Below are 14,476 nucleotides of genomic sequence, written 5' to 3'. Positions count from 1 at the left end.
TCTCATGAAATCTAAGAAAGATCAGTTGAGCCGAGGAAAGGAACCAGGGGAGGGAGGGGGGGAGGGAGATCCTGGGGAACGATAGTGGCCCAATTATATTGTGTGCATGTACAGATGGGTGATGATGAATCCCACTATTATGTGTAATTATAATGTACCAATAAAAATATGGAAAATAAAAACTAAGGTTGAATAGTAAGAACTAAGGGCTGTTTTTTTTAAAATATCTATTTATTACACATATTATATATTATAAATCTATAATTAATGTAATATGCATTATACACATATGTTAATACAATATACTTTATTAAATTTTGTGTTCATAATATAAAATGTATTCTGTGTATCTATGTATTGGAAATAATAAAAACAAAATATGTTAAACAGGAATTAAAGAGTTCCTTATTTTTGGTGTGGGGAGGATTGCACCTGCTAAAGTCTTTATTCCTGTTTTCTTCTTCTTCTTTCCACCCCGTCGCCGCCTCCTCTTCCCCCTCCTCCTCCCCCCTCCCCCCTCCCCTCCCCCTCCTCCTCCCCCCTCCCCCCTCCCCTCCCCCTTCTCCTTCCCCCTCCCCCTCCCCCTTCTCCTTCCCCCTCCCCCTCCCCCCTCATCTTCCTCCCTCCTCCCTCTCCCAGGTTTCTAGGTGCTACAAGATGTGTTCCTGGTTTCTGTCTCTGGTTAGTGAAAGGACAAGGAGGGAGACTGCGGTCCCACACCTCCCTCTGGAGGCCCCAACCTTAGCATAATCAAGCCCCTCCACTGATGGGGTTTTTTTTAGTAGAATTTTTTAAATGCTTGGATTGATGGGCAGCTAATTTTTCTTCTTCATCTCTCTTTGCTGACCCGTCAGGCCCCTGGAGATCAGAACTGCCCCCACCCCCCGCCGTCGTGAGCCACCGTCTCCACTTTGGGTGCCAACTGGCCCCGTGTGCAGCACCCCCTCCCCCTGTAGGGTATCCCAGTTGACCTCCTGAGGTCAGTGGCAAGAGCAACCGAAGCAAGGAGATCACAGATCCCCACGGCACCCAGGCCACCGAGTGCCATCATCACCTGGGTAAAGGGGACACCCCTGTAGTCAGGACAGGAAGTCCGATGACCTCCTGAGCTGCTGCTGTATCACAGCCCCCAGGCCTCACCCTGGCCCAGCCTCCGCCTGAGGGCCCCGCAGTCCAGGCCTCCCCTTGCTGCCTCAAGCCAGCGTGGCCAGGCCGACCTTCAGGGCATATCAATGTCGCTTTGGCTGGTAGTTCTGATTCAGGGAGCCCTGACAACCGTGGCTATGGACCCTGGCTGTCCCTCTGGCCCTAGTAAGACTGACAGTTGCCAAGTCCTGGGAAACAGTGGACTTAATAGGGTCCACTCAATTTGGAGCACGTTGGCAGCACCCAGCAAAGACAGCGGTCAGCAGGGAACAGTGCGGACACACAGCGGCAAGCCACGGAAGCTCCCCAAGCCCAGCCATCAGCCACTGGGGAGAGAGGCAGGAGGCTGAGCCCCGTCTGCAGGCATTTTGTCATAACCCCCCTGGTGACTTCCCCTAATTTGGTCTTGAACCTCTGGAGAGAAGCTGTACGTTCCAGCCCTGCCGGACAGGGCTCCCAGATGGAGGGGGGGGGGCGGTCACAGAGTTTACAGTGCGACATTCATGGGATACCTCTTTATCCTCGAGGGCCACCTGATGCCTAAGTGCCTGATCTGTGACCCAGTGACCCTCGCAGGAAACTTGGATGCCCTTGTGGCTCTCGTCTGACTTGTGTCCAGTGTGTTCAGGAGAGCACTTTCTAGAAGAGAAACAATAACTCTGCTTCCTGGGCAGTGTGTATGGGGAGTAGGGGTGAGTGGGGTGAGTTAAGGAGGCGGTATGCCAGCACGTGGGCAGGTGGTGACCAGCAGGCAACCGTAGAAGGCAGACATCTGGACCAACTGTGTTGAGGAATTGGGAGGCGAGAGATGGAGAATTAGAAGCTGCGTCAAGGTGCCTGAGCCCTGCATCTGACACGAGAAAGTTAAACTTGCCTTCAAAATGGATGCACCTTGAAACGACAGAGCCAGTATTATTTCGGATCTCTAGCATATGCAGACAGATCTATATCCAAAATAATATAGACATTTCTTGGTCCTAGCTCTGGAAATTCTAATAGGTCTACAGTAAAGCCCAAGCATCTGTGGGGGGTGGTTGTATTTTTTTTAAGCTTCCCAAGCAATTTATTCTGATATTCAGAGAGTTTGGGGAGCTATTGAGTTGCAAATGGGGGTACCACATACTACAGAGAAAGGTCTGGAATAGTAAGTGGGAACTAACCACGCAAAGTTTGGGGGCTGTCTTTGCAGTCCAAGCAAAGAGAAAGCCAGGGTTGGTGGGAAACCCCACTGGGACATGAGGAAGAACCTCAGTAGTATCCCGAAAACCAAAAATAATATGCGCAGGGAGACAAGGTGAGCCCGGGTAGAATGTGGAGGTCGCCCTTAGTACAGAGGACCTGGGAAGCTTGGAAACACTCAGAGCACAAATTGTGCAAAACTGGATGTTTATATACACTTTTACCAACGCAGTCATGCTGTGCACCCTGTTTTCAGATGACAACAAGTACTCACGATGACATCATTTTAGATGGCCAAATGCCATTCCGTTTTATTAACTTATCATTTTATTTTAGCCAATACCAACAGGTGGTTTCTTTTTGATTCCATTTAGCAAAACTGGAACTACATTCCCAAGAAATTCTTTTCTCAATGCTCTGGGTTCATTTAGCCCCAAGAAAAAGAGGTGTGGAATATCAGGCAGATAGAAGCAAGACAGCAGCCATTTTTCCTTCCTTCCTTCCTTCCTTCCTTCCTTCCTTCCTTCCTTCCTTCCTTCCTTCCTTCCTTCCTTCCTTTCTCTCTCTCTCTCTCTCTCTCTTTCTTTCTGGTTTCCCAGGTCCACATGTGGAATTCTTGGGACTCCCACAGTTTGTGGCTCATTCGCTGATTCACCTTGTGGGTGGGGACACCGGCTAGGCCTTGAATCCTCCAGCTGCTGAGTGTCTCCTTCAGCTTCTCCCAATCCTGGGCCAGGTGCACGTGACAAGTGCCAGCTTCTCCTGTCAGGCCTAGCCTGTCCACAGTCTCTGGCCTCCTGTCTTGCCATATGACTGCCCTCTCCCTCTTGAATGCAACCAGTTCCTTTTCTCCATGTTATAACACAGCCCGGGGGCCAGTGCTCTACAGATTGGACCCTCCAACCACAATTATGAGCCCAAAGAATCTCTTTTCAAAATAAACTATCTAGCCTCAGCTATTTTGTTATAGCAGCAGAAAACTGGCTAACACAAACTCCAACTGAACTCAAACACAAAGCGTTAGTGTCCTAGAAGCAGACACACTCAGTATCAGGAGTGCAGAGGTTTCATTGGGAGAAACATCTGTGAAAAGTCAAATGATGAGCAAGCAGGATAGACCAGGGAGGGAGAACTTGAGGGGGCAAAGTCAGGCCCATGTCTTGCTCAGTTTTTGTTAGAGTTGCCTAAGAGCATGACCACAGCTTATTAGATAAGGCATACCCTGAAGGGTAACAGTTGAAATCTATCAGTGGCCAGCTGAAGAGCAAGTTCCTTCTTGAAGAGAGTTTCAAGCTCCCCACCCATGTGGCACCTGGTCAGCTGACTTCAGTTGTTCATGTTGCTATCAACAATACTTAAGTGAAGGGTCTGGGAGGTCAATTGTTCTGCACATCCTTAACTAATTACTCAGGATAAATTCCTAGAAATGAGTCTCTGGGACAAAGAACATGCCCATTTTTAGGACTTTAACACATAAAACCAGGTTGAGCCTCAGAAGAATTATGGTCTTAATCAGAATCTAGTCAACAATGGACTCAACATCTTTCTTCTTAAAATTTTCTTGTTCATATTTTTGTCTACACAATGTTCACATTTTTCTAATTCTAGGAGGTACTTATATGTAAAAAAAATGGTAACCCCTTCTCTGATAGGCATAATGCAAATATTCTCCAATTTGTCCTTTACCTTTAAAGTTTAAAATTTTTGTTTAGTTAACACTATGAATATTTTCCTTGAAAATATTAGAAAATCCTCTGCACCTCAAAATTGTATTAATATTTATACCCCTTTCTCTCTTTTTTTTTTTTTAAAGCAGTGAATTGTACTGTTTGGTTAGAAATACAGGTGCTAAACTGGCCCTGTTTTGGGGGGTTTTTTTTGGAGACAGTGTCATGCCAAGTTGCCCCAGCTGCCCTTGAACTTGCAATCCTCCTGCTTCAAACTTCTGAGCAGCTGGGATTACAGGCGTGAGCACCATGCCCATGTCACTCAGCCCCTTTCTCCAAACTATTTGCCATTTCATTTTGTAACGTAATCTGGGCATATAGTATGTAAATATATCATATAAGACATATGTGTAGACTTATATATGCATACATATAGGTTTATGTTTCTTGGATTTCTTCTTTGCCTCAGTGATCAGTCTGTATCAGTATTGCAACAATTTTAATTATTTTCTCTCTTATTCTCTGTGTGTGTATGTGTGTGTGTGTGTGTGTGTGTGGCATGCTAGGGATTGAACCCTGACCTTGTACATGTTAGGCAAGCACTCTACCTCTGAGCCACATTCCCATCCTTAATTATTTTCATTTCATGCTAAATGTTAACTGGTAAGGCAAGGCCCACCTTTAAAAAAAAAAAATGCCTGCTTCCATTCCCTGTAAGAGGATTATGCATCCTCACCTATAGCCATATGGATTAGTCCATTTTCTGTTACTATAACAAAAAAAAACGAGGCTGCGTACTTTCTAAAGAAAAGAGGTTTGCTTACAGTTTTGGAGGGTCAAGCTCAGCTCAGATGACACCATGATGGTAGTGCATGAAAAGAGAGAGAGAGAGAGAGAGAGAGAGAGAGAGATCAGGAAGCCAGAGTACCAGGGAGGGGCCAAACTTGTGTTATCATAAGAACCCTTTCTCACAAACTCACCAGGGCCCCAGGAGAACTACATCAATTCTTTCCCAGACCTAATTGCCTTCCACCAGGCCCCACTCTTAAAGGCCCACCACCTCTTCCATCACCAAGCTCCCCAAAATGAGAACCCCAGGGAGACACACTCCAGCCATATCCACGCCAAAGCACCGTGTGGAGCAGATTGAAAATGGCCATAAATGGCTCTGTACTCCGCTTCCCAGAGACAGAATAGATCCCCTCTCTACGGGTTCCATGGCTGTTTTGTGTATTATGGTGGAAGGGCTGTTGGACCAGTTTCCAGCCTAGGCTTTAAGACACTGGCTTCTCCCACTTCCTGTCTCTACAGTACTTTCCTGGAAGCTGTCAGTTGCCATCTAAGGAGTCTACAACCTCCTCATCACCATGGGCGCACTGTAGCCTCCAAGGCATCCCTACCAAGGTAACAGAGTGACAGACCAGGCCACCCGCCAGCTGAACACCAGACAGCGACCCAGTCAGTGCCACACGAAGCAGAATACTGCCCAGCTGAGCCTGCCCAAACCCCTGGTCCACACGATCATCCGATATAATAGTCAAATGGTGGCTATTTTAATCTGCTAAGCTTTAGCCAGTGATGTCCATCTAGACAAGGTTCATGTCAGATCCAAGCAGAAAGTTGAAGAGCCATTGTTTCTGCAGGTCTCTAACTCCTTCCCTCACCATGAGCAGGGCATGCTCCTGATGAAGGCTGCCCCCCAACATGCAGATGTATGGAACAGAGCCCCAGCTGGTCCCCAGAGAACACCACGGAGCCTAAGCAAGGATGAACTCCCGCAGTCGTCAGCCATTGAGCTGTGGGATCATTCTTTACAGCCACACTCAGCAAAACCCCAACAGTATACCTCACTACCATTCCTACCCCCTTATCCCTGTTGGTCAAGCCCATAGCTCATGATAAACTCTGAAAACACCAGAGAGATGCGTTTTCCAATCCTCCCTATGGCTGGAGGTATTCTGGTTCCGTCTTTATCAATGGCAGGGAAAGAGGGCAAACTTCAAGGAGAAATATTTTCCTCATTGATCAAAATAAAGGGATATGAGGGGCTGGGTTGTGGCTCAGTGGTAGAGCACTTGCCTAGCATGTGTGAGGCACTAGCTTCAATCCTCAGCACCACATAAAGACAAATAAATAAAGGTATTATGTTCGTCTACAACTAAAAATATATTTTTTAAAAAATAGAGGGACATGAAAGAATTTATCTTTAGCTGCCCTGGTCATTTGCCTAGGCACCTGTTTACACACTGTTCCTGTGAAGAAGCAATGGCTGGAGCCATAAAAGCCATCTTTGGCCATGAGACAATAGCTTGAGAATTCAAAGTCAAGAAGAATGGAAGGATAAAAGATCTTAGATCCTTAAAAATACTTGTTTTTTTTTTTAATTTTTTTTTTTAGTTGCCAATGGATCTTTTATTTAATTTTATTTATTTATTTATTTATTTATTTATTTATTTATTTATTTATTTATTTATATGTGGTGCTGAGGCTCCAATCCAGGGCCTCACACATGCCAGGCAAGTGCTCTACCACTGAGCCACAACCCCAGCCCCTAAAAACACTTCTAGAATCACTCAGCAACTTTAGGACTGACTACCACCAGAGACATTTTATGGTATGAGATAATTATCTTAATTGTTTAAGTCACAGTTAGTTGGTAATTCTGTTATTTGCAGCCCCAAGCAAACATTATTATGCAGTTACCTGCTGCTTGACTGTCCAACATGCAGCCGGCTGATTCTGGTAGAAACGTTCTGATACTATGTTAGGGAATCCACACAGACACTCATACATTGCATGTAATGTAATCTCCGCTTCTTGGAAGACCACATGACCCGGTTTGGCCAATCAGAGTGTTACTTTTGCCGGCCTGTTTCTGCAGATCTAGGACTGAGTTCACTGGGATCTCTGCTTGAGAGCGAAACCAGCCCCAAAGAGGGCAGCGTTGAGAAAAGACAAGATGAGTTTATGATATTTATCCTTTGGGACACTCTCTCACCTGGGCTACCTTTGGACTTTTCTTTCCGTTCTAAGAACCAATAAATGTCTATTATTCCTTTTCCTGGCTGATCGAGGCCAGAGTCCAGGCTTCCAGATGGGCCCGAGAGATTCGGAGCTGGGAGACAGCAGGGTTGGGCCACAGCTCTGCAGGGTGGCTGCTATTATCTAGCTCTTTCCCACAGAGCAGAAGCGAGGGCATGGGGAGCAATGTGAAGTGCCCGGGGTTGCACAGCAGGTCATTCAAAGGGCTCAGATTCAAACTCAGGCCTGGGAGGACTCTAAACTCAAAATTATTTTTCCTAGACCACACTGATTGTCAGGGTGAGTCTTTGCCAGGAATCAAGACAGTGTGTTTCCTCTTAAATATCCAGAGGGGGTTTTTTGCTTTGTTTTGTTTTGTTTTTGGGTATTGGTTGTGAGGGACCAAGGGACATGACAGGGCTCCCCTCCACTTGAGCGTCTAGGCCAGAATTCTTAACTGTGTTCCTGATCAGCTACCAAGAGGCAGTGGTGGCACGAAGAGGTCCACACAATGTCACTGCCTTCTACTTGATTCTCTTCCCAGAGCTCTCCCTGTACCTTCTGCTTCAAGTTCAGGCTGCTTGGCCGGGAAAAAGGCTCCCTCTGGAGCTCCCAGCTCTTCAGGGTATGTAGATGAGTTCTTCTAGAAAATTCCAGGACCGTCAACGACCCTCCAGATGAGATGTCCCCCCACTGTCCTTCTGTTACCTCTCTCTACAAACTTCTTAATTGATGCTGGTTTTCACCTCCTAGGGGTGAGATGCCATTCCCTTCACAAACTCAAATCTGTACGTTTTAAATCGAGCCGATGTATAGACACATACAGGCTGAACATCCAGATCCTGAGAATCTGAAACCGGAGATTACCCCCCCCAAAAATCTGAAGCATTTTGAGCTACGGTGCAACATATGAATGGACACTTCCACATCTGACATGGGTCCAGTCAAAACCTAGGTGCAAGGTACGTTCAGGCTCTGGGTGAAAGGTGTGTAAGAAACACTGACGAACCTCACATTTAGACTTCAGCTCCATCCTCAAAATTATCTTTTTATACATATGCAAATGTTCCAAAATCTGGGGGAAAAAATCCCAAACACCTGTAGTCCCAGGGGTTTCTGTTAAGGGATACCCAGCCTGTAATGAATGCATAATGGTGCAGGTGACAGGTACCATAGAGCAACAGTAATGACAGTGGTAGACAAATCAGTGAAGATTGTCAACTGCTGCTCATAGAATGGAGGCTGTCATCAGCCCACCCCCCAAGGAACAATCCATGGGCATCTCTGTCGGAGTTGAACCCTCACCTGCGTGACAGAGCTCTCCAAACTCCTGAGCCTGGGGTGGGGAGCAGGGATCAGGGGACTTGCATGTTAACAGAGTTAAGGGACATATGCTCCCCCAACCGCCAGGACAATGAGCAGAGCCCATGCGCTCTCTCTGGTAACCTTCCTGAGTCAGGAGTTGGCGGAGCAGGTCTGCACACAATGATACGTAGGGAGACCTTTCCTCGGAGCCCAGGGCCGCACTCGATGCTTTATGGACGCTGGAGTCCTTGTAGAGAGAGTGGTCACCAGCAGCCTGGCTGGAAGATTTAGGTCAAATTAGATCCGTGGACCTGTAGCATCAGAATCGCTTTTTAAAAATGCAGATTTCCCTGGAGACTCGGGGACTGTCAAATGGGGCCAAGAGTTCTGAACTTTTAATTAGATGAAATCTGCCCTCAGGGAAATGGAGAAACACTGTGATGGAAAATAGGGGGGGGGGGGAACTAACAATAAAGAATCAATCCTTATTGTGTGTAATCCCAGCAGCTTGGGAGGCTGAGGCAGGAGGATCTCGAGTTCAAAGCCAGCCTCAGCAACTTAGTGAGGCCATAAGCAACTTAGCGAGATCCTGTCTCTAAATAAAATATTTAAAAAGGTCCATGGGGGCTGGGGCTGGGGCTCAGTGGTAGAGCACTTGCCTGGCATGTGTGGGGTCTGGGGATGTGGCCCAGTGGTTGAGGGCCCCTTGGGTTTAATTCCTGGTACCAAAAAAAAAAAAAAAAAGAATGTCTCAAAATCGATCTCCCTTCCCCTCCGCCCCCCCACTCCTTTTCCTTCCCTCCCTATACCCCTCCCTTCTATTTGTGTCTACAGACAAATCTCTCACAGCGACCGAAAAAAAAAAATGGCCACTGGGTGACTTTTATTCCCCACCCCTGACTTCAATCGGGATCAAAGACTAAACAGATATCCCTAGTCAGAAAGTCCTTGTTCATGTAACCATCCTCTGACAACAATCACAACGTTCCCCAAAACCCCTTTTGATCTCTGCCTGCCCCTCCAACTCTAGGGCTCATCTGTCAGACTCATACTCGAATCAAAATGCAAAGGTCCAAATTGTCACCCCAGATAATTCCAGGTTCCTGGATCCCCGACGTTTCACAGTCTTCATATGATCTCAAACTTCCTGAAATAAGAAAATGTCAGGAGTTGTACAACAGTTCTTCGGTGTTCCAGAGAGTTCCCCAGCCACGTGGGAGTGAGAGAGAGAGAGACTGTGTTCCACAAGTCCTAGTACATCCTGAGACGGGGATTGGAGGTGATTCAGAATGGACCGAGAGGACGGAGCAAGTGAGACTAGGAGGAAAGGGAGCTGGTACAGGGTCCTTTAACCAGCAGGTTAACACTGTGGGCTACTGGGCTCCAACCTGGAGATTTATACGTGAAATAAGGGATGGGCCTCCAAATTATCCCACCCAAAAGGTGAAATAACTGGGTGTTTAGCTACCAGTTGCCATCTGTCATTGGTTAAGAGCAGCTCCAGCCGTCATGAATCCCCATCACGCAGGTCAAGTACACGACTCTGTCTGGCAAAGACCCCAAGCACCGGTATTGCAGGTACTGGGGGAGCAGGGTACAAAGACCCTGGCCCATACAGTAGTAGTGAATGCCTAGCAGGGGACATGACGTTAAATGTTGGACAACTGGCTTCCCCATGGGAGAGCCCTGGCCTGTTGCGTTTGCCAATGTCTGTGACGTAAATATTCTCCCTACAGCCAGTTGCAAGCTACCAACTTAATGTCACTGAATGCAGAGTCCAAAAGATACTGATTCTCATGTGTTGACATAAGGCATCTCCAGCACTTCCCAGAAGAGGATCCAGGCAGGCCACGGACAGCAGCTCCTTACAGGTATGGCTGGAGCACTGTGTTACGTAACTTTTACACTCTATTCTATGATATATCAATATTTGAACCTTTTACAGCAGGATTACCCTTCAAATCTTATTATTATTTTTTTTTTTTTGTACTGGGGATGGAACCCAGGGGCACTTAACCACTGAGTCACATCCCCACTCCTTTATTTATTTTTCATTTCACTAAATTGCTTAGGGAGGGCCTCACTAAGTTGCTGAGGCTGACCTTGAACTTGCAATTCTCCTGTCTTGGCCTCCCGAGCCTCTGGGATTACAGGCATGCACCATTGTACCCAGCTGCTCTCCAAATCTTGGAATAACTTCACACACCCAGGAAAGTACATGTTGTTTATTGTTTTTACACCATCTTCCCCACCCCCATAAACCACCCACCTCATTTACACAGTCAGGCATTCATGAAATCAGTGAAAATCTATTGAAGGGGCCAGATTTCAAAGATACCTCCATTGGGTCAACCAGACAGTAATGGCCATATCTTGTTTTGCCTGAACAGAGACAACACACACACACACACACACACACACACACACTTTTCCCCTCCTCCTCCAAATAGTACCCATTTTCCTTTAAGCCACTACCTCTCACACTATCTTGAGTCTTCAAACCTTATTTTCTGGCTCTAGGAATTAGTGCCTGACACCAACCTGACCAATTAGAGTGTTTCATTCCCCAGATGAGACCCCAGTTGGGCCAATGATACTCTTTGCTTAGAATTAATGGAATAAGAAAATCCTCCTGCTGTGTTACGAGGCTAGAAGGATGCAAGTTTGGAGTTACTGGTAGCCATTCTGCATCCTGAGGGAAGAGCCCTCTGGAGAAGGGTCAAACAGAGTCCCAACATCATTTGTGCCCTTGGATCCCGTTGTGTCTGAAGACACAGACTTTTTAATTATGTGAGCCCATAAAATCCCCTTTTTTTTTTTAACTTAAGCTGTTTTCATTGGATTCTCTGTCACCTGCAACCAAAGGATGGCTGACGGATTCACAGACCTGAGATCAAGGGACCTGAGCTTTAGGATAGGCCCTTCCAACTTTCTCTCCTTGACCCCAGAGTTTAGTTTAGAAATAAGAATGGTGTAGAGACCCTGCCTCCATGAAGACGGAGGACGACTCCCAGGCAGAGACTGGCCTGCAGGAGCTGGCCAGAGACGCAGGGGGTGGCCAGCGTCACTTCAGGATCCGGATGCTCATTTTTTGTTCGATGTCCATCTTCTCTAAGGACTGGAGAGACATGGAGGTGGTCACGTCAGAAGTCTCGAATCACAGTCCACCATGCCTCCCCGCTCCTCCCGCAGGGCTCTAAGCATTCCCCAGAGCCCGGTCACTCCCTGGGAACCCCTTATTTTTCAGCCCTTCTTTTATTTTATGTCTCGTGCCCATCTCTCTGCAGGAAGTCCACTCCCCAGTTCCCGAGGGGGTCAGGATGCCCGACCTTGGTGAACTCCAAGAAGGACACAGCCCCATCCCCATCTTCATCTGCCTCCTGCACCGTGCGGTCCGTGATGCTTTCTAGCTGTTCTTCTGTCACCTGGACTCCGACCATCAGCCGGAGAACCTGGAGGTAGAAGCAGCAGCCATAAAGAAGAGGCACAGAGTGTACTCGTGCATCCCCCAAACTCACTGCTGAAAGGACTCCCAATTTCATGATCTCTCATCCATTGCCCACCTCACCGTCTCCCCTAATAATTCCCCCCACGGCTTGGGCATCTGATCCCCCATCTAACCCTCACCACTCACCGCAACAAGCAATATGCCCAAACTCATTACTCCAACCTTAAAACCCCAGATTGTCCATCGCTAGCTCACCCTCTGTCACCACCTCAGCACACCTGAAGAGAGGTGAGCTTCTTGATTTTGGCGCTGTGGACATTCGGGGCCAGTCCACCCTCTGTTGTGGGAAGCTATCCTCACTATTATCCAATGTACAGAGCAGCATTCCTGACATCTACCCAATGCCAGTAGCACATTCTCCCCCAGTTGTGACAACCAGGAATGTCACCAGCTAAGGCCAAGTGCTCACTCAGAAGGCAAATTTGCTGCCTGCTGAGAATCCCTGATTCCTCACCTCTTACCCAACGGCTACCCACCCCGCCTCCCAACTAACCCCTATTTCAACCCCATCCTTTCCATTTCCCACCCCATATGCATGTTCCGCCCATGGGAGGATCATCCCACCCCATTCCGCTGGCATCCCCATCCAACCATCCCCCCTTCACCCATCAGGTCTGTTTGCATTTGCCTTCTTCCCACCTGCAGCATCTCGTGCCTGGAGATCTTCCCATCCTGATCCAGGTCGTAGAGTTGAAAGGCGACTGGGAAGAGAGCAGGGGGGGATGAGGAAGGTGGGTCTTACCTGGTTCTCTTCTGGTCGCCATGGAGGCCTAGATCATCAATAGGCTCACACGGGGAGTGGGAGCTTCCTGGGGCCTCTCCCTTGTGTGCTCAGTTCTGGGGTCTCACTCCGGCAGGCCCCCCCAATACTCACAGCGAAGTTTGTTCATTCTGCTGTTGAGGGGTTCAGGCTGCTTGGGGTCTCGGACTCCTGTGTCATCGTCTATAGGTCGAAAATGAGCCAGAACCCTAACAAAGCCTGAGAAATCCAATCGCTGACTCCTGGAGGGTGGGATGGAGCGGAGCAAGGGTCACCTGGGCGAGCCACCTGCCTCTGTCTCTGACCTCCCCCACCTTCCCACCCACCCACAAGCAGGTTTCTCCAGCTCCATCTCCTCGCCCCCAACCGGGCCTCACCCATCGGGGAAGAAGCTGTCTATAATCCGGTCTCCCAGGGGGTTGACAGCCAGCGCCCCGATCTGCTGGAGATCCGTGCGGCTGTAAAGTCAAAGTACACAGTGGCTGGGACAAAGGCGGCAGGTGGTGTCTGAGAGGGGAGTGGGGGCAGAGGTCATCAGGCCAGCCCCCTCCCCTCACCTCAAGTAGCCCTTCTTGTTCCTGTCCAGTGCCCGGAACCGGTGGTAGAGGCGGAGCAGACTGGCCTGCGAGACTGCGGGAGGGAAGGAGGAAGGGTGACCTGCCGAGTGCGCTCGGGACGTGGCTGAACCCCAGAGCCGCGGGCAGCGCCCCAGAAACCCCCTCCCGGCGGCCAGGGGAGGCAGGGTCTTTATCCTCGGACCCGGGGCAGAGGGACGGAGTTGGAAGGAGCTGGGCGAGACCCAGTGAAGCGCCAGGTTGGAGACCCGGGCAGGCTCCCCGCGTTTCAGCGCTGGGTTCCCGGAAACCAAGGGATCAAAGTCACCCCCGTCCATCCGCGGTCAGCTCTGCCTTCAGCCTCCGTCCAGGTTCGAGGACACCTGGCTGCTTGGGTGAATCCAAGCGGGTGAACCCGGGCCATCTTCCCACTTGGACGCGGGACCCCCAAGTTTACGCGCCCCTGTTCCCAGGCGCCTGGGTCCAGGTCTCCCAGCCCCGGGGTCCCCCACTCCCGGATTGTGATCCATCCCTCCATCACGCCCTGTTCTGGGGTCCCCTACGCTGCCCTGAACCTCCTCCTGTCCCCAGCCGGCGCCTGGCTTTGTGCCTTCCCCAGGCAGCGGCGCGGGCGCACTCACAGCCGGTCTCTCGGCGAATGCTGTCCACGTCGGGAATGAGAGCGACGTGCGAGCCGCGCGAGCCCATGGCCGAGCTGGAGGCGGGAGGACCCGAGCGAGCGGCCGGCGGACCCAGGCGGTCCCTCCTCCAGGCTGCAGGCGGGGCCGCCCAGTGACCCCAGGGCCGAAGGCCACCACCGAGCTGGAGAGCAGCCAGGCTCCAGAACCCCAGCGTTCCTCGCCTCCCACCTACGACCCGGGCAAATAGAAAACAATAGCCGGGGTAGCGGGTCAGAGGGGAGGGAGTGGACAACGGGTTGTTTCAGCCCAGATTCTGCTGTCCCCAGGGCAGAGGCTGGGCGAGGCCGGTGCCCCGCCTTCTGAAGCCTCCCCCGGGTCTGCATTCTCACGGGTCCGCACCAGATACGCGACCCACTCCTCCTCCAGAGCGCTGCCCTCCCTGTCCCCCTCTTCTTTGCTGAGTGCATGCTCAGAAGCAGAGTCCAGGTCCTGCTGGGAACCTGGTGGGGGCATTTGTCCCCATCCCGGATGGCCCCAGTCTGGGGGCTGGTGTACAGGGCAGGGAGAGGCATCAAAGCACTCCCAGAGAGGAGAGGTCAGGAGAGGTCTTGAGGGGCAGGGTGGAGACTCCTTAGGTGGAAAGGGCACTAACTAGATCTAACCACACCAGCTAGTCTCCAGAGTATCTCTGGGTT

General features: G+C 49.7%; 1 protein-coding gene across 1 annotated transcript; it reads right to left on the bottom strand.

Moving 5' to 3' along the window:
• Positions 1-10,528: 10,528 nt before the first annotated feature.
• On the bottom strand, positions 10,529-13,940 carry Chp2 (calcineurin like EF-hand protein 2). The gene is made up of 7 exons (XM_027948535.3): positions 13,782-13,940; positions 13,144-13,216; positions 12,964-13,044; positions 12,701-12,828; positions 12,466-12,527; positions 11,648-11,770; positions 10,529-11,436 (listed from the first exon to the last, which is right to left on the bottom strand). Exons 1-7 carry the CDS (start codon positions 13,846-13,848, stop codon positions 11,383-11,385), a joined length of 588 nt encoding a protein of 195 aa, XP_027804336.1. The 5' UTR covers positions 13,849-13,940; the 3' UTR covers positions 10,529-11,382.
• Between the last annotated feature and the right edge of the window lie 536 nt (positions 13,941-14,476).

Source organism: Marmota flaviventris, chromosome 19 (genome assembly GCF_047511675.1).
Source record: "Marmota flaviventris isolate mMarFla1 chromosome 19, mMarFla1.hap1, whole genome shotgun sequence".
Taxonomy (NCBI): domain Eukaryota; kingdom Metazoa; phylum Chordata; class Mammalia; order Rodentia; family Sciuridae; genus Marmota; species Marmota flaviventris.
This window is presented reverse-complemented; position numbering and strand designations above follow the sequence as displayed.